Source organism: Mobula hypostoma, chromosome 2 (assembly GCF_963921235.1).
Source record: "Mobula hypostoma chromosome 2, sMobHyp1.1, whole genome shotgun sequence".
NCBI classification, from domain to species: domain Eukaryota; kingdom Metazoa; phylum Chordata; class Chondrichthyes; order Myliobatiformes; family Myliobatidae; genus Mobula; species Mobula hypostoma.
The window spans coordinates 142,244,762-142,265,017 of record NC_086098.1 but is presented as its reverse complement, the minus strand read 5'-3'; the positions used below and the strand labels follow the sequence as shown (position 1 = coordinate 142,265,017).

At 39.3% G+C, this 20,256-nt stretch overlaps 1 protein-coding gene across 1 annotated transcript in view; it reads left to right on the top strand.

Moving 5' to 3' along the window:
• The window catches only part of qrsl1 (glutaminyl-tRNA amidotransferase subunit QRSL1), a 42,413-nt gene that overhangs the window by 830 nt on the left and 21,327 nt on the right, over window positions 1–20,256 (top strand). The window contains exons 2-7 of the mRNA XM_063073098.1: window positions 543–702; window positions 3,798–3,896; window positions 9,957–10,053; window positions 11,392–11,562; window positions 14,010–14,185; window positions 15,185–15,297. Of these exons, the coding sequence (XP_062929168.1) occupies window positions 543–702; window positions 3,798–3,896; window positions 9,957–10,053; window positions 11,392–11,562; window positions 14,010–14,185; window positions 15,185–15,297 (816 nt within the window). The remainder of the gene's footprint in view (window positions 1–542; window positions 703–3,797; window positions 3,897–9,956; window positions 10,054–11,391; window positions 11,563–14,009; window positions 14,186–15,184; window positions 15,298–20,256) is intronic.

Sequence of the window (20,256 nt, the reverse complement as noted above, 5' to 3'; positions counted from 1 at the left end):
TTTCTGAGAGTTGAAATGTGTAACACCAGAGGGTATGCATTGAAGGTTTTGAAGGGGTTGTGAGAGGTAAGCTTTTTACTCAGAGAGTGGTCGATGCCTGGAATGTGCTGCCTGGTATGGTGGTAGAGGCAGAGACATTTAGATAGGCACATGGATGAGAGGAAGATGGAGAGATATAGATATTGTATAGGTAAAAGGGGTTAGTGTTTGGGTGTTTTTAATTTGCTTTCTAGGTGGTTTGGCACAACATTGTGGGCTGAATGGCCTTTTCTTGTGCTGTACTCTTCTATCTCTGTGTCTAAATGATGGGCCTCATTGCCAATTTCCCCCTTTTTAAGAAATCTAAAATTCTCCACTTCAAAATTTTTTTTTGTATATACAAAATGCTGGGGGCTTAAATAAAAGCCTTTTGGGAAATGGCTGCTATGAAACCTTATTGGATAGAAGAAAATTAAGCTTTTAGATGGTGTTTTCTTATCCTATCCATGTTAATATGTAAGGTTAATGTAGCCTATTAACATGTATTCTTATTAAAATTTTAGGTTTCCCTGGCTTTAAGGCAAGGGCAAATTAGTCCGACTGAACTATGCCAGAGATGTCTGTCTTTAATCAGGAAAACAAAAGTTTTGAATGCCTATATTACTGTCACTGAGGAGCAAGCCCTGAAACAGGCTGCAGATGCAGAGAACAGACTGCGGAGAGGTAATTTCAAAATTTATCCCCAACTTGATTGCATGAATATTTCTTTTATATACACTTGATTTTAACCTTTCAAAACGTACCGTCTTATGTTTTTGGAACAAGCCATACTTTCACTTTATCGATGTTTGACTGAGTGCAATTTTAATTTTCACTTTGTTTTCTTTGACCGTGCTTGTCAAAATAAAAGGTTCATGTGCAAAATGCTAGATGAACTCAGTAGGCCAGGCAGCATCTATGGAAAAGAGTGAACAGTCAACATTTCACGCCGAGATCCTTCATCAGGATATTTGATACTTTTGTTTCTAGTCAATTTATTTACTAGCAATTGAGACTTTTATCATTAATACTAATTTTACATATTCTTAAAATAACTACAGATGAAATGCAGGAATGTCAGAAGAGAGAAAAGCTCCTTTGTGTTGTAACTTTTATGTCAGAAGATCAGTCGAGTTAATTACTTTTCAAACACAGCCCTGTTTTTCATTTGCAAGTGTAACGGTCCCAGGAGACAATTAACTGGATAATTTTTTTTTGTAGTGTTAGTTCTGAAAGAAATGTTGACCGAAGCAGCAGGAAAAAAAAACAGCATCTTCTAATTACACTACACAAAATTTTATTCACACAGTTATCTTTCACATGGTTATGAAAAGGCAGGCAGAACTTCATCAAAGCTTAGAAGCACCACTAATGTAGTGCTCACTGTAACTGTATTTGAACCTTCAGTCCTGTTGTGAGGCTTGAAGCCGCAACTGTTCATTCTTTTAAGCAAAAAGCTGGAATGCCAGTAACTAAAGATCATGTGAGAATAAACTTACTAGAATCATAAGTGACACAAACATAAAATGCTGGAGGAACTCAGCAGGCCAGGCAGCATCTATGGATAAGAGTACAGTCAACATTTCGAGCCAAGACCCTTCACCAGTCCTGCTGAAGGGTCTCAGCCGGAGACATTGACTGTACTCTTCCATAGATGCCTGGCCTGCTGAGTTCCTCTAGCACTTTGTGTGTGTTGCTTGGATTTCCAGCAAATGCATATTTTCTTGTTTGTGATTAGAACCATAAGTGGGCTGTTAAAGCTTTAATAAAGTTGTGTAGAGAGAAAATGATTTATGGAGACAGATGCAAGTGCCTTGCAGCCAGAAATTGGGAAATTTATAATCGGAAATAAAGAAATAGCGGAACAATTAACTATATAGTTTAATTTGTCTTCACGGAAGAGGACACAAGTAACCTCCCAGAAATTACTAAGGAAACAAGAAAAGAGTGAAAGGAAGAATTTAAGGAACTTAGAATCAGTCAAAAAAAGTTCTAAAGAAATTAACCACACTAAAAATCACCATGAGCTGATGATCTGCATCCTAAATATCAAAAAGAGTAGCTATAGAAATAATGGGTGCATTGGGTGTCACCTTCTAAGCTGCCTTGGATTTCTGCAGAGTAGAGGGTGGAAAATGTAACCCCAATATTTAAGACAGGAGAGAGGAAAAACTGAAATACAAATTAATAAAGGCTAAACTTGAAGTGGGAAAAATGCTGGTTGAAAATTATAAATATTGTGATAACAGGACATCAGGTGGATTAGATAAAGTCAAAATAGATTTTATGATAGAGAAATCGTGTCTGACAAATCTACCATTGTTTTAGGTAGATGTAATTAGTAGAATATATTAGAAACCACTTTAAGTAGTACATTTAAATTTTCAGAAGGCATTAGATAAATTATAATTTAAAATGTTAGTGTGCCAAAGGAAAGCCTGTGTTTTGAGGGGGTCATATGCTTGTATTATTGAAATTTATTGACAGAAGTTTCAGAGTAGGAATAAAAGGAACTAGTTTTGGGTGACAGGTGTTTGTCATAGGGTACTGCAGTAATTGGTATTTGGGCCCCAGCTATTAACAAAGTACATCATTTTTTTTAGCTGAGGGAACTAAATATAATTCTATATTTGCCAATGATGCCACACTGGTTCGGGGTTTTGCAAGAAAATCCAAGAGGCTTCAAGGCAATTTGGACAAGTTGAGTAATTGGCAACTGCAGAATAACATGGATAAGTGTGAAGTTATTCAGTTCAATAGGAATATTGGAAAGGCAGTGTATTATTTAAATACCAATAAACTGGTAAGTGTTGATCTACAAGGGGATCTAAGTATCCCCGTACACCAATTGCTAATAGTAAACATGCAGTTAAGGCAAATTGATGTTTTCCTTCATTACATGATATCTTGAGTATAGGAGCAAGGATACTGTTGCACAGAGCCTTGGCGGACCACACCTGGAGTAACATGTGGGTTTGCTCTCTTTCCCCAAGAAGGATGTATTTACCACAGTGGAAGTTTAACAATGGTTGATCAGGCTGATTCATAGGATGGAGAACTGCAAAGGGAGAGTTTTGGTTAACTTTGGATAGGTTTATTAAAGTGTAGAAGAATCAAGTCAGTGAGCTACAGTCACATTTAAAACCTGCTTGTGCATGTGGAAATAAACTTGATGACTTAATTTCATTCTTCTAAACATTAATGAACACAAAGTTAACCAAATCTCCTCTTGTATGACAGTTTTGCATCATAGGAATCAGTCCAACCAAGCTTGGTTAAACTCCCTCAGAAGTAAAAAAAAAAAAAAATCCTTTCTTGAGTAAGGAGAACAATATATAAAATCTGGCAGGTGTAATGCAGGGAGGATGTTTCCTCTGATAGGGGTTAGGATATTGGGTAAGATATTTAGCTCTGAGATGAAGGAAATGTTTATTCAGAGTGATGAAGCTGTGGAATTCTTTACCACAGATGGCAGCGGAGCACATGTTTCTGAATTTATTTAAAAAGGAGGTGGATTTGGGTAAGGGAGAGATTGGGAATACAGTGCTGAAACAGAGGATTTTTATTGTATTTTATAGTACATTAACTGTGAAGGGCTGAATCACCTACTTTTCTGTTTCCACGCCCTACTAATCAGTCAGGAAAAAAGGAACTGCTGCTTTCAGCTGTTGTGCTTAAGGCATCTTCTAATATTTGTTTCTTAACTTCGATAAATAATGATTTTTGTCCAGGTACTCTGTGTTTCATTGTATTAACATTATTTATTAATATGCACTCAGGAAATCCTTTAGGTCCATTAGATGGAGTTCCAGTTGCTGTTAAAGATAACTTCAGCACTGATGGTATTGAGACGACATGTGCATCAAATATGTTAAAAGGTAAAGATTTTTAAAAGTCAATTTGAATCCATTTAAAGCAATCAAATTGAAATAAGCAGTGGGAGGAAAATATGGCATCAATGAATCAATTTTAATAGATATGTAAATCTCAATGTCTTAAGTATTCTTTGTGGTTGAATATTCTGTTCACAATCTGTCCTTAAGAGTTAGTACATTACTATATTTGATTTACCAACGTTCTACTGAGCAGTATTTGCTTTCTAGAAATTACCTGTTATTCAGAACGTTGCAGCTAACAATTTAACACTACGAAGTCCATCAGTCATATTTGTAACTGTCAGAGTGATTTTTTTTCAGTTTAGAGCTTGTACATTTAACAATTGACTGTGGCTACCAGTCTTCACATCTGAAAATGTATTGTGCATTTAATTTGCAGTGCAGCTCTGAACAGCAGGTTCCGAAAAGCTATGAATCCCAGTCCAGACAATGCTGATTAAAATTCATTTGTATGTCTGTGGTGGGGATGTGAATCAGGAGGTGTGAAGGTTGTATGTAGTTTCAAAGAAGGCACTGTCCATACATTGTAAATATGGAGTTGTCCTTTAATGTTTGGCACATAAAAGATCGAGCCCCATTTTGGACCAGCCAGACCTTTTGACCGATGCCTGCTGTACCTCGTTTTGGAAAAATAAAGAAGCTGGTTTGTATCTACCAGCAATCATCTCCAGTGACTTCATTTACGCAACAACAGTAACAGAATTTTTTGGCTATTGTTCCGGAAATATTATACTTAACTACTGGTTTCTTAAAACATTGTGACTTCAGCTTTATGGAGCTACAGTGAGCAGAATGTCAGGTGTTAGCCAGTCAGGAGATGGAAAAGCTCATAATGTTAAACAGTTTATTATCCTGATCCAAATGTCCCAACAAATATTCACAGCTTCCAATTTGACGAATTCTATTCTGTAGAAGGATAAAGTACTGCTGTTTTACACTGTGAAGATTAATAAGGAGAAAACAGTGAGCCAGGATTTGAAACAACCCTCTATTTCTAACAAAGAAATGTTGAAAGGAGCTGTTGCATGTAATTTTTAAATCTGTTTTCTAAACTTTTCAGTTCTTACCAAGTGCTATTTCAGACACCTGAAAGCATTTAATTGCTGTAGCTTGCCGAGACATGGGTTAACACATGTGATCTGTCAACTCTGTACTAGTCCTAGTGACTCATTCAAGAATGTTACTGCCAAAAGCCCAGAGTTCCCCAGTGATAGTTGGTATATGAGCTAAAAAAAAATTGTGAAGGAAGGTTGGAAATATTCTGAAAAATAGCTGCAGTTGATTCCTCCAAAAGAAATCTGGGCTTGCTTTCTTTCTACCGCGACCCACCACTTCAGGTATTGAGGCAAATTTCATAGCCCTCCAGATGTGCTTATAAACTGCTGCCAACCAGTAATGAGCAAGTCAATATTTGCAGAAGAAATGGCGGGGGTTGGGGGGGGGAGCGGAAGAGGGTTGTGTCATAGTTGGGTTTGCATTGTTCTTACCCACAGCTGCTGGCTATCAATGAGACTGAATGAATATCATTGCCTTTATTTATTATGAAAATTTCTCCTTTTGTTACCCAATCCTCCCAATAACTGAGAAACATCATTAGTGCAGAACTCCACTGTCATGCAGCTAAGATTGAGCTCAGTTTAAGTATGATCAAATTAGAGTCATTTCTGAATTTTTGAACTGGTGAGAAGCTATTACTTTTTTCAAACTGTAATAAAGTTCTTTATCAGTCCAAGTTATTAACCTTTTCTGCAATGAACTATATTCAGTTAAGTTGATGCTTAGCTAATGACTTAATGCATAGCCTTTCAAAGTATAAAATATGTCAGACATACTACAATAAATAAATCCTGTGACTATCTCATTCATTCTGTAGTAATTTCACTTAAGAGTTCAGAATTGTTTCTCAACTGTCTTGAGATACTAGACTTTAAATACTGAATCTAAAAGGTAGGCTGAAAGTTTCCTTTAATTATATTCTGAGATGTGGAGATAATCTAAAGAAATCCCAAGTTAACAGATTGTTTAACAGAAGGATGGACTGAAATGTTGAAAGCATGATAAATTTTAAGTTATACAGTGGTATGCAAAAGTTTGGGCACCCCTGGTCAGAATTTCTGTTATTGTGAATAGCTAAGCGAGTAAAAGATGAACTGATTTCCAAAAGGCATAAAGTTAAAGGTGACATATTTCTTTAATATTTTAAGCAAGAAAACATTTTTATTTCCATCTTTTACAGTTTCCAAATAACAAAAAAGGGAAAGGGCCCGAAGCAAAAGTTGGGCACCCTGCATGGCAGTACTTAGTACCACCCCCTTTGGCAAGTATCACAGCTTGTAAATGCTTTCTGTAGCCAGCTAAGAGTCCTTCAATTCTTGTTTGGGGGATTTCTGCCCATTCTTCCTTGCAAAAGGCTTCTAGTTCTGTGAGATTCTTGGGCCGTCTTGCATGCACTGCTCTTTTGAGGCCTATCCACAGATTCTCAATGATGTTTAAGTCAGGGGACTGAGAGAGCCATGGCAAACCCTTCAGCTTGCGCCTCGAGGTAGTCCATTGTGGATTTTGAGGTGTGTTTAGGGTCATTATCCTGTTGTAGAAGCCATCCTCTTTTCATCTGCAGCTTTTTTACAGACCGTGTGAAATCATGAAATTCTGCACCCTTTTTTCTCCAAACATACCTTTGCTCATTGCAGCCAAAAAGTTCTATTCAAAAGGTTCAAAGGAACATCTAAACAAGCCTGATGCATTTTGGAAACAAGTCCTATGGACTGATTCAGTTAAAATAGAACTTTCTGGCCTTGTGTTTGGAGAAAAAAGGGCGCAGAATTTCATGAAAAGAACCCCTCTCCAACTGTAAAGCACGGAGGTGGATTGATCATGCTTTGGGCTTGTGTTGCAGCCAGTGGCACGGGGAACATTTACTGGTAGAGGGAAGAATGAATTCAATTAAATACCAGCAAATTCTGGAAGCAAACATCACACCATCTCTAAAAAAGCAGAAGATGAAAATAGGATGGCTTCTACAATAGGATAATGATCTTAAACACACCTCAAAATCCACAATGGACTACCTCAAGAGGCGCAAGCTGAAGGTTTTGCCATGGCCCTCACAGTCCCCTGACCTGAACATCATCAAGAATCTGTGGATAGACCTCAAAAGAGCAGTGCATGCAAGATGGCCCAAGAATCTCACAGAACTAGAAGCCTTTTGCAAGCAAGAATGGGCGAAACTCCCCCAAACAAGAATTGAAAGACTCTTACAAAAATTGCTGGTGAATGCAGCAGGCCAGGCAGCATCTATAGGAGGAGGTACAGTCGACGTTTTGGGCCGAGACCCTTCGTCAGGATTAACTGAAAGAAGAGATAGTAAGAGATTTGAAAGTGGGAGGGGGAGATCCAAAATGATAGGAGAAGACAGGAGGGGGAGGGATGGAGCTAAGAGCTGGAAAGTTGATTGGCAAAAGGGATATGAGAGGATCATGGGACAGGAAGCCTAGCTGACTCTTAGCTGGCTACAAAAAGCGTTTACAAGCTGTGATACTTGCCAAAGGGGGTGTTACTAAGTACTGCCATGCAGGTGCCCAAACTTTTGCTTTGGGCCCTTTTCCTTTTTTGTTATTTTGAAATTGTAAAAGATGGAAATAATAAAAAGCTTTCTTGCTTAAAATATTAAAGAAATGTGTATCTTTAACTTTATGCCTTTTGGAAATCAGTTCATCTTTTACTCGCTTAGCTATTCACAGTAACAGAAATTTTGACCAGGGGTGCCCAAACTTTTTTGCATGCCACTGTACATTTTAAGCAGCATGGTAGCACAGTGGTTAGCACAGTGCTGTACAGTGCCAGCGATTCGAGTTCAATTTCAACCACTGCCTGTAAGGAGTTTGTACGTTCTCCCAGTGACCATGTGGGTTTCGTCCCACAGTCTAATGATGTACCAGTTGGTAGGTTGATTGGTCATTGTAAATTGTCCCGTGATTAGGCTAGGATTAAGTTGGGGGATTGCTGGGCATCACAGCTTGAAGGCGGAAGGGCCTTCTCTGCGCTGTATGTCAAATAAATAAATAAAGCTTGTCTGTCTAATGGAACTGATTTAAGAAAGTAAGAAAAAGTAGACCATTCTTCCCATCGTGCCTGCTTTGCCATTCATTAAAGTGGTGGTTGATCTTTCACAGCACTACTTTACTACTATTCCTTGATTCTCTTAACATCTAAAACTCTACCTGCCTTTTCTTGAATATACTCAGTGATTGTCTCCATAGCATCTTTGGTAGACAATTTACAAGGATTCACTATTGTCATGGAGAAGCAATTGCTTTTCCACCCTGTTTTGAATTCCTGACCCTGCATTTTGAGTCTGTACTCCCTCTTTTTAGACATTATGGCCAAAGGAAGCATTATCCCTTCATACACTGTGTAAAGCTCCATTCATTCTTATAAACTCAAGAAAGTACAAGGCCATTCTGTTTAGTTAGTCGTTTTACAACTATTCCAGGTTTCAAGCTGATGAACTTTTTCTATACTCCCTCATTTGCAAATACAACCTTTCTTAGATAGGAAAGCTGGATATGTATGGTATTTCCAACACAATCCCATCAATGTCTTGTGTAATTCATCCCTGATTCCTACTCTTATACTCAAACCTTATTGCAATAAATATCATCGTGCCATTTGATTTCTATTTGCATGCTGTACCTAAATGTTAACTTAATAACTTATATGCATTGACACTCCAATCTCTCTGAACACCACAAACCTTTCAAAGAAAACTCAGTACTTCTATAATGTTTTACCAGAGTGGATGGTCTTGCATTTTTCCACATTGTATTTCATCTGCCATGTCTTTATTCATGCATTTAATGTGTCTCCATCCATCATGAAGTCTCTCTTCATCCTCTTCTCATTCCCACACTTCAACATGTCTTTCTGTCATCAGTAAATCTGGATGCATTCTCTTTGATCCTTTCATCTAAATCATTGACTGAAAAGCTGAGGCCTCAGCACACATCCTGTAGCACACTGCTAGTTACAACTGCTAAACCCAAAAATGACCTACTTATTCCTGATCTTTTTTTCTACCTGTTTCTTTGTGCTCTCATTCCCTCTAGGCCTGCGCTGCTCCACTATTACAGAGATAATCTCTTTATCTTCTTCAAAGATTAACACCAAGCATTTGTTCAAATTCTCGGCAAACTCCTTATTCCCCAATACAATTGCTCCTGGGAATCCACATTAACTTTATTTTTTTCCCTTTTTTTATGCCTATAGAAATTCTTATGATATGTTTCTTGCTCAGTTATCATATATTTCTACATTCCTTTTACTCATAAATACCTTGGTTCTCTTGAATTATGAAATTTTCTCGATCTTCAAGCTTGCTGTATTTTTTTGGGGGAACATTTATAAGGGTTTTCCTTTACTGTAATGATATTTATAATTTCTCTTATTTCCCATGGCTGAATTTTCAGATGTTTTTGTGCCTGAAAGGGATTTGTATGTTTTGTTAATTATTCAATAACTAATACTAACTTTTCTTTGTTTACTGTAATATTTTTGACTGCAGATTCCCAGTGTACTCAAGTCATCTTAAACCTCATCCCCCTCATAGACTGCTTTTGTGACCCTGGCTGCAACTCGAACTAAAGAACTTTACAATTTCTATAAAAAAATCTTACCATGTTATGATCAACATTTCCTCAAGTTCCCTTAACTATTAATTAATCTTTCTCATTACATGGCAGTGTTTTCTGTTCATTTTACATCCATTGATGTTAAGGTGACTTTATCTGACTTCAGTCACACAAATTAACTCATCTCACAAATTGCAGCAACATTTCTTACAGCTTTTAAGCCTTTGCTTTATGCTTTTAGCTTAATGGATTCAGATTTGATCAGCTCACCAATTGCTCCACTAACAGAGCAGTTCACAGACTTAAATCATTCTTTAAGCAGTTATATTTGATTCTATAGCTTCCACTCACTCTAGTTTTACAAATAATGCATAGCCTCATATTGTATCTAATAAGGCAATGTTGTTGTTTCCAGGTTATGTTCCACCTTTTAATGCCACAGTAGTGCAGCGGTTACTGGACCAAGGTGCTGTATTGATGGGAAAGACCAATCTCGATGAATTTGCAATGGGGTAAGAAGATTTCACACCTTGGTTACCTGACTGAAAGCTTCCTTTAGGATGTTTTGCCATTCCTTTCAAAACTTTTTACACGCATTCCCATTTGGACATGTGGCCAAGTGGTTAAGGCGTTCGTCTAGTGATCTCAAGGTCGCTAGTTCAAGCCTCAGCTGTGGCAGCATGTTTGTGTGCTTGAGCAAGGCACTTATCCACACATTGCTCTGGTGTCTGTGTGAGGAGTGGCGCCCCACAGACTTCCAATCTGCACCTTGTAAGGCATGAAAATGCCCGACGCAGGCCTCTCATGGTCTAAGTCGACGTTCCCTCCCTCCCCGTTTGGAATATAACAATGTATGTGTGATTCTCCAGCAAACCTTTCAGAAAGCAAGCCAGTAACAGGAAGAAAGCTAAATTCATGATGAGAAGAGTTTGTACTTTAACCTGCAGGCAGAAATGTGCAGAAACTTTTTGGAATGTAATTTACTAACTCTATAATTTCAGCCTCAGGAGCAGGAATTTATCTGCTGTTGTTCTCAGCATTTCTTTAAACAACATTCATCAGAAAATTATGAACAGCATCCATAATAAGCAGATAGGGTTGGTGTCAAATATCAATGGCACCAGTACTAGACTTGTATTTTACATTAGCTTTACATCTGGAATTTTTGTATTGATCCTTTCAAGTTAGGGCATAGATTCGTCAGAGGAACACTGAGATGTTTAATGCAGCTAACTTAAGACAGCAGTAGAGCTTTTGGCACTCAGATGAAAGATCCAAGTACAAATTATTTTTCTTGAATTCACTAGGCCAACAAGAACCAATGCCCAAAGATATAAACTCACACATTATCCTTTTTCTCTTGGTTATATGATGATTAGTATTTCATGAACCTGTATGTTCCTTAAAACCATGTACAAAAACATCCCTCTTTTGGATTACAGTTCCTCTTTTGATATTACATTTCACCTAGACTATTTTTTGATACGACTACACAATATTTAAGAAATAGGTAGTTTTGCGACATTTTATACTCTTAAAACTCTATCAAGATGGTTTCTGATGTCGAGAATAAACTAGTGGTGCTTGTGGAAACTTCACAACTGATCTACCTTGTGCAATCGTCTTCTTGTCACTGCATAAACTTTTCTCCCCAAAGACATTTCTTGTAGACTGTGATATAATCTATTAGGTTAACTGTACTAAAGACATTGTAATCATTACAGCTATAATTTATTCTGTTATGTCTCAGTTGGAATTGACAGGTTCCAGGCTTAATAAACCACAGAAATGTTAACTATGATGTGCTGCTGCACTTAATACTGTCACTGTAAATCATTCCAATTTCCTAGGAGTGGAAGTGTTGATAGCATCTATGGGCCAGTAAGGAATCCGTGGGGATATTCTGAACAATATAGAGAACGGCATGTTGAAGATGGTGATGTGGAAGACTCCAACTGGGTAGTATCCGGTGGCAGCTCTGGCGGTAGTGCAGTAGCTGTTGCTTCACTGACATGCTTTGCGTGAGTATTCCTGTATTATTTTCTTTCCTTGAGTTTCTGTTCCTCAGTATCAAGGTGTGGATTTTTAATGCAGTGCTAAATTGGAAATAAAAGAACTTCAAAATCATCAATAAAACAGAATGAGTAAATCTTCTGACCAGACCAGCTGTTAAACCTACAATATGTTTTTTATCAGCATGCTTAGGAATGCAGCAGACTTATTTATCATTTATCCAGTGCTACATTTCTAATCTGCACAGATCTGCTAGTGAGGGTATTTGCAGGCATTTCTAATCCCTTCCTGCTTCAGTATGAGCTTCCCACCTTATTTAAGAAACCACTGTCCTCCTGGTACCTAAGAAAAGCAAGGTAACGTCCCTTAGTAACTATCACTCATTGACTCTTGACAAAGTCATAGAACACTATGAAGCCCTTCAGCCCATCTAGTCCATGCCGAACTATTAATCTGCCTAGTCCCATTGATCTGCACCCGGACCATAGCCCTCCATACCACTTCCATCCTAATTTCTCTTAAATGTTGAAATTGAACCTGTGTCCACAACTTCTGCTGACAGTTTGTTCCACACTCCCACCATCCTCATCGTGGAGAAATTCCCCGGAAGTTCACCTTAAACATTTTACCTTTCAATCTTAACCCATGTTCTAGTCTCACCCAACCTCAGTGGAAGAAGTCTGCTTGCATTTGCCTTAACTATATCCCCCATAATTTTGTATATCTCTATCACACCTCCCCTTATTCTTCTGTGCTTCAGGGAATAAAGTCCTAATCTATTCAACCTATCCTTGCAAATCAGCTCCTGCAAGTCCTGGCAACATCCTTGTAAATTTTCTCTGTACTCTTTCAATCTTATTGACATCTTTCATGTAAAAAGGTGACCAGAATTGCACACATTACTCCGAACTAAGCCTCACCAACCTCTTATATAACTTCAACATAACATCCCAACCCCTGTAATCAATACCTTGATTATGAAGGCTTTATGACTCTAACTACCTGTAATACCACTTTCAGGGAATTGTAGATCTGTATTCCCATATTCCTCTGTTCTACCATACTTCCAGTATACATTATCTCCCAGTTCGTTGATATAGATGACTGAGGGCAAACAACAACACCAATAGTCGCAAGCCTCCAGTCAGGGAAGCAACTATCTACCACCAATCTCTGGCTTCTCCCAAGAAACCAATGTAAAATCCAATTTACTACAGCATCTTGAGTGCCGAGTGACAAACCTTCTGGATCAGTTTCCTGTGCAGGACCTTGTCAAGTGCCTTGTGGGCAACTTCCACTGCCTTACCTTCTTCGAAAAACTCTGAGATTGATTAGACACAAACAACCATGTACAAGCCACATTGGCTATCCCTAATCAGTCCCTGTCTATCCAAATACTTCCATTTTCGGACCCACAGAATACCTTCCAATGACTTGCCCACTAATAATGTCAGGTTCACTGGCCTATAATTTCCTGACTTAATCTTAGAGCCTGTTTTAAACAATGTAACAGCATTGGGTATCCTCCAATCCTCTGCAAATTTCCTCTCTTGGGATCCAGCACCAACTTGATTTTCCCAATCTACCTGCATATTCCCACAACTATTGTAACATTGTCCTTTGTACATGCCTTTTCTATTTTCTGTTGTAATTTATATCCCACATCCTGGCTACTGTTCAGAGGTCTGTATACAACTCCCAAGAGGAATTTTATCCTTGTAGTTTCCTAACTCTACTCACAAGGACTCTACATCTTCCTATCCTATGTCACCTCTTTCTAAAGGGTTTGATTTCATGTTTTACTAACAGTCACCCCACCACCCTCTGCCTACCTTGTATCTTTTGATACAATCTGTACAATGTACTGTTGTAATGAACTGATCTGTATGAGTGGTATGTAAGTCTGTACCTTGTACCATGTGACAATAATAAACCAATTTACCTGTCTTGTTTCTACGTGGTCCATTTACATATATAAGCAATCTTCGACAACTTTGATCCTGTCACATTCCGTATTGCTCATTGTATGCAACACTACAAGTCACATATTCTTACCAGAAAGATCTATGAATATGTAATGGATATTTATTTGTCCACACTGAATGAGTTATTGATGCAGCAGACCTTATCACTATTCTTAAGATAATGATATAGCCATCCTGAGCTACCTGTTTGTAATCTCTAAGCAGTTTCAGTGATAGGATTATGATCAGGCTATGTTAGAACCAACAGTTGTTCAAATTATACATTGTCTAATTTTCAAGTCTTTTCTGGCCTCTTTACAAATTTTATAAAACTTGGTTTTATCTGTTTTATTTTATTTTCTCATTTACTAGTTTTGTTGCAGTTTACTTTCTTTTATCAGAAATTCTTCAATGGTGAATGGTTAATATTTTAATATAATTAATTGAATCAATTAAAAGGCAAAGTATTAATCACCTAACATTTATTCCAGTTCTTTAGGTTCAGATACAGGTGGTTCCACGCGTAATCCTGCAGCGCATTGTGGGATTGTTGGCTTTAAGAGTACTTACGGATTGCTGTCTCGCCATGGCCTCATACCGTTGGTCAATTCTATGGATGTTCCTGGCATTATGAGCAGATGTGTAGACGATGTAAGCACTGTATTTGGTAGGTTACATAACTAGCATCTCCAAACACTCTTCATGTTTGTATTTATTTCAGTGACTTTTGAAATGAAATGAGAGTGGGCCAGGCACAATCAATGCTGTGAAATAACATTTCAAAAGCTTGGCTGAATTTTTATTGATTATGATTAAATAATGTTACAAAATGATTGATTGCAAACATATGAATTATTTAATCTCTCATCTTTAAACAACTCATATGCCTATTTGTGCAATTATGGCCAAATTTGGAAACCTTTTAATCAAATTTTTATGGGTTACTTTTGAAGGTTATTACTCCACTCTTCAATAAACTAGCTACTAAACTATGTGCTGCTTTTAAATCTGTTTACTTTTTTAATTACCAGTTTCCTGAGTTGAATTTATTTATCCCATTTGCACTGTTTGTTATATAAATCTTGCATGCAGGGGAACATTAAGCACCCTGCTGTTTTTCAAGCATTTATGGGGTGTAATAAGAGTGACAGGCACATACTTAACTCCAAAATGCAAACATTCCCTCAGCTTTGCGTTTAACTACTGGCCTAAATTATAAGTTTAAGTTTGTATCAAGCCTGTCGTGCCTAGAATGGAAGATTGGTGACAAACTACTTAAAAATGGCACATAAGTTTGAGTAAGTCAGATGTCTTATCACTGCAAGCCAAGGGTAATACTTCACTTGGTAATGGAACAGGCAGAAGGTTGGGAAGTAACGTAGTTATCATGTCACTGGAATACTTCCTTCTCATTTCATACCTTGCTAGTGATCTCAGCATCTCATGAATAATGTTAACTGGACTGGAAGGCTTAAGTTATAAGGAGAGACAAGATAGGTTGAGACTTGTTCCTTGGAGTATAGCCCAAGGAATAACATCATGGAGGTTTGTAAAAACGTGAGGAGCATTCAGACATAAGATCAATGGACGCAGTCTTCTATATTTACTGTATGACTGCCGGCATTGGAATATGATTCCATTAACTTGTCTATAAATCTTGCATTAGGTGTGCTTGCTGGCCATGATCCCAAAGACTCCACCACTGTACAAGATCCATTCAAACCCTTTGAGTTACCTGATGAGATCGATGTAAGAAATCTGTGTGTTGGAATTCCAAAGGTGAGTCCTATAAATACTTGGGTTTTTGTAAACTAACTGTTAGAAATTAAACAAAAAAAGCAGCTAATTTGTTTCACAGCACGGCACTTTGTCACCTACAAAGTACAAATCAAAGGAAGGTATTACAATAGGATGATAGAAAAGATTGCATGAAATTTGCAGAACATTTCATAGTAATAGAAATTTTATTTATTTACCTATTGAGCTACAGCGCGGAATTGGTTCTTCTGGCCCTTAAAGCTTTGACATCCAACAACCCCCAACTTAACCCCAGCCCAATCACAGAACAATTTACGTGACCAATTAATCTATGAACCAGTACATCTTTGGACTGCAGGAGGAAACCCACGTGGTCACGGTGAGAACATACAAACTTGTTACAGGCAGTTGTGGGTTATAGAATATAGCACAAGCAAAACGAGCAAACTATTGGAGGAACTCAGCAGATCATTCAGGCTCTATGAAGGCAAAGGGATGGTCAGTGTTTCAGGTTGAGACCCTGCATCGAGAATGACACCAGGCATTGAGAATTTACAAATGTTGTAATCATTTCCCTCTGAAGTAGATTGCCAATTTGTATTAGGTGAAATAACACCATATTTGTGGATGCTACCTAATTCCATTCCATCCAGTGACACGAAACTTTCCTGTCACCATGAATTGGAATTGAAGCCAGGTCTTGAGTGAAAGTTCACCATCAAGCAAACTTCTCTTCTGGTCCCTACAGGTTTAAAAAGGAGGCTGCACTGTGGAGCTACTAATAGAACCACTGCATCACCATTGTGGTGATCCAGGATCCTTACCAATCTTGGGTGCTGACTATATGAAGTTCGCATGTTCTCCCTTTGACTGCTTAGATATAAGAATTAGGCCATTTGGCCCATAGAGTCTGCCTGGCCATTTGATCATTGCTGATTTATCAACACCATTCTCCTGCCTTCTCACCATAACCTGTGACAGCCTTAGTAATCAAGATCCTATCAACATTAAATTAAATATACCCAATGACTTGGCCTTCACAGTGGTCTGTGGCAATGAATTCCACAGATTCACCATCCTCTGGCTAAAGAAATTACTCCTCACCTTTGTTCTAAAGGGGCATCTCTATTCTGAGCAACGCACACAAAATACTGAAGAAACTCAGCCAGTCAGGCAGCATCTATGGAAAGGAAAACACAGTCAACATTTTGGGCACAAACCTTTCAGGACTATTCTGAGGCTGTGCCCTCTGGTCCTAGACTCCTGCAATATAGGAAACATCCTCTACATGTCCGCTCTATCTAGACCTTTCAATATTAAGTTTCAATGGGACACCCACTCATTCTTCTAAACTCCAGCAAGTACAAACCCAGAGCCATCAAACACTCCTCGTATGTTAACCCTTTCATTCCTGAGATCATTCTGATAAACTTCCTCTAGAACCTCTTTTCAACACTACCTGCCTCTCCACCTATCTTTGTACGGTCTGCAAACTTGGCCACAGAGCTAGCAATTCCATCATCCAGATCATTAACATATAACATGAACAGCGGAGGGCCCAACACCATGAAGCACCAGCGACAAACACAAAATGATGGAGGAACTCAGCAGGTCAGGCAGCATCTATGGAAGTTAATAAACAGTCAACATTTTGAGCCAAGACTCTTCTTCAAGACCAGTCACCAGCAGCCAACCAGAGAAGGCCCCCATTATTCTCAGTGTTTGCGGGATCTCCCAGTGGCTACCCATTTTAATTCCCATTTCCATTCCGATATGTCAGTCCGTGGCCTCCTATCCAGCTATGATGAGGCCACACTCAGGTTGGAGGAGCAACACCTTGTATTCCGTCTGGGTAGCCTCCAACCTCATGACATGAAGTTCGATTTCTCAAATTTCCGCTAATTGCCCCCCTCACCTCACTCTGGTACTCCTCCTTGTTCCCGTTCTTCCATGGCTTTCTGTCCTCTCCAGTCATGTTCCCCCTTCTCCAGCCCTGTATCTCTTTTGCCAATCCATTTGCCAGCTCTGTACTTCACCCCTTCCCCTCTCCCAGTTTCACTTATCACCTACTGTCTTGTAACACGCACAAAACGTTGGAGGAACTCAGCAGGTCGGGCAGCATCTGTGGAAACGAACAATCAACGTTTCGGGCCGAGACCCTTCATCAGGACTGAAGAGGGAGGGGACAAGGGCCCTATAAAGAAGGTGGGGGGAGGGTGAGAAGGAGAAGGCTGGTAGGTGCCAGGTGAAAAACCAGTAAGGGGAAAGATAAAGGGGTGGGGGAGGGGAAGCAGGGAGGGATAGGCAGGAAATGTAAAGAAAGAATAGGGGAAAGCACAATGGGTAGTAGAAGGAGGTGGAACCTCCGCTCCGTCTGCTACAACAGACAGGATCTCCCAGTTGCCACCCATTTCAACTCTGCTTCACATTCCCATTCAGATGTGTCCACACATGGCCTCCTCTACTGCCATGATGAGGCCAGACTCAGGTTGGAGGACCAACACCTCATATTCCGTCTGGGTAGTCTCCAGCCCCTTGGCATGAACATTGAATTCTCCAACTTCTGGTAATTCCCTCCCCCTCCCTTCCCCCATCCCAATTTCACTGGCCTGCTATGTTCCTCCAGCACTTTGTGTGTGTTGCTTGAACATACATTAACTCTCCTTTGTCTACCCTTTCTGTTATTTCTTCAGAAAATTCCAATAGATTTATCAGGCAAAATTTCCCCCCAAGGAAACTATTTGGCCTGTTTTACCGTGTGCCTCCAAGTATCCTGAAACCTCACCCTTAATAATGGACTCCAACATCTTGACAACCACTGAAGTTAGACCAACTGGCCTAAGATTTCTTGTCTTTTGTCCACCTTCCTTCTTAAAAGAGTGGAGTGACATTTGCAGTTTGCAAGAATCTAATAATTCTTGGAAGGTCACTAATGCCTCCAGAACCTCTTCAGCTGGCTCTTTCAGAACACTGGAGTGTAGTCCATTTAGTCCAGATGTCTTATCTGCCTTCAGACTTGTCAGCTTCTTAAGCACCTTCTTGGTAATGGTGACTGCACATTTTTCTGAAATTTCTGGCAAGCTGCTGGTGTCTTCCACAGTAAAGACTAACACAAAATAGTCATTCAGTTAGTCCGCCATTTCTTTGTTCCCCCATTACTACCTCTCCAGCATCATCTTCCAGTGGTCTGATATCCACTCTCGCCTCTCTTTTTCTCTTAATATATCTCAAAAGAACGTTTGGTATCCTATGTTATATTATTGGTAGCAGTTTCATCTTTTCTCTCCTTATTGCTCTTTTAGTTGCCTTCTGCTGGTTTTTAATTGTTTCCCAGTCCTCTGTGTTCCCACTGATTTTGGCTCTATTGTTTTTATGCTGTCTTTGGCCACTGTTGTCAGTGACAGTTGACTCATCCTTTAGAATGCTTCTTCACTGGGATGAACTAGTCAAAGTCTTACTAATTAAAGATTAGCTTTATTTATCATATGTACATCGAAACATACACTGAAATACACCAAAAGCATCAACGACCAACATAGTTCATGGATGCATTCTTTGTATCTACATTTACTCAGGAGACGGGATACGGAGTGAGGCAAAGTGGCATCAATTTTATGGACCCTGTACAGATTACAGAGGAGGAGATGTTTATTACCCTGAGACAAATCAGGGTGGATAAATCCCCAGGGCCTGACAAGGTGTTCCCTCGGACACTGTGGGAAGCAAGTGCAGAAATTGCCAAGGTTCCAGCAGCGATATTTAAAACATCCTTAACGATAGAAGAGATACCAGGGGATTGGAGGATAGCCAATGTTGTTGCGCTGTTTAAAAAAAGGCTCCGAACAGAAACCAGGTAATTATAGACCAATGAGTCTGACATCAGTTGTGGGAAAGTTATTGGAAGGTATTCTAAGGGACCGGATATATAAGTATTTGGATAGACATGGACTGGCTTAGAATAGTCAGCATGGCTTCATGTGTAGTAGGTCATGTCTAACCAATGTTTTAGAGTTTTTCCAGGAAGTTACCAGGAAAGTGGATGAAGGCAAGACAGTGGATGTTGTCTACATGGACTTTGGTAAGGCATTTGACAAGGTCCCATATGGGAGGCTGGTCAAGAAGGTTCAGTCACTTGGCATTCAGGATGAGGTAGTAATTTGGATTAGACATTGATTTCGTGGGAGAAGCCAGAGAGTAGTAATAGGTGGTTGCCTCTTTGACTAGAGGCCTGTGACTAGTGATGTGCCGTAGGAATTAGTGCAGAGTCCTTTGTTGTTTGTCATCTATATCAATGATCTGGATAATAATGCGGTTAACTAGATCAACAAGTTTGCTGATGACATCTAGATTGGGGGTGTAGTGAACAGTGAGAAAGGCTATCATGGCTTGCAGAAGGATGTGCATCGGCTGGAAAAATGGGTTGGAAAAAGGCAGATGGAATTTAATACTGACAAATGCAGACTTTTTCCACTGAGAATGGGTGGGACCCATTCAGAGGTCATGGGTTAAGGTTGAAAGGTGAGAAGTTTAAGGGGAACATGAGGGGAAACTTCACTCAGAGGATCGTGCGAATGTAGAATGATCTGCAAGCACAAGTGGTGCATGTGAGCTCGATTTCAACATTTAAGGGAAGTTTGGATAGGTACATGGATATGGAGGGGTATGGTGCTAGTGCAGGTCATTCGGAGTAGGCAGCTTAAATAGTTTTGGCATGGACTAAATGGACCAAAGGGCCTGTTTCTGTGCTGTACTTCCCTATAACTGCCATGCTTATAACATTGCCATGCTTATAACATGCCTTAGCTTTCTAGTCATTCCGGTATATATTTGGAATGTAGGAGGAAATGAGTGCTCGGAAAAAATCCTCGCAGTCATAGAGAGAACATGCAAATACCTTGCAGACAGCAGTAGGAATTGAGCCCCCTATTGCCAGCTGTAAAGTGTCACGCCCCAGCACTCCCAGAAGCTCCAGCCATTGTT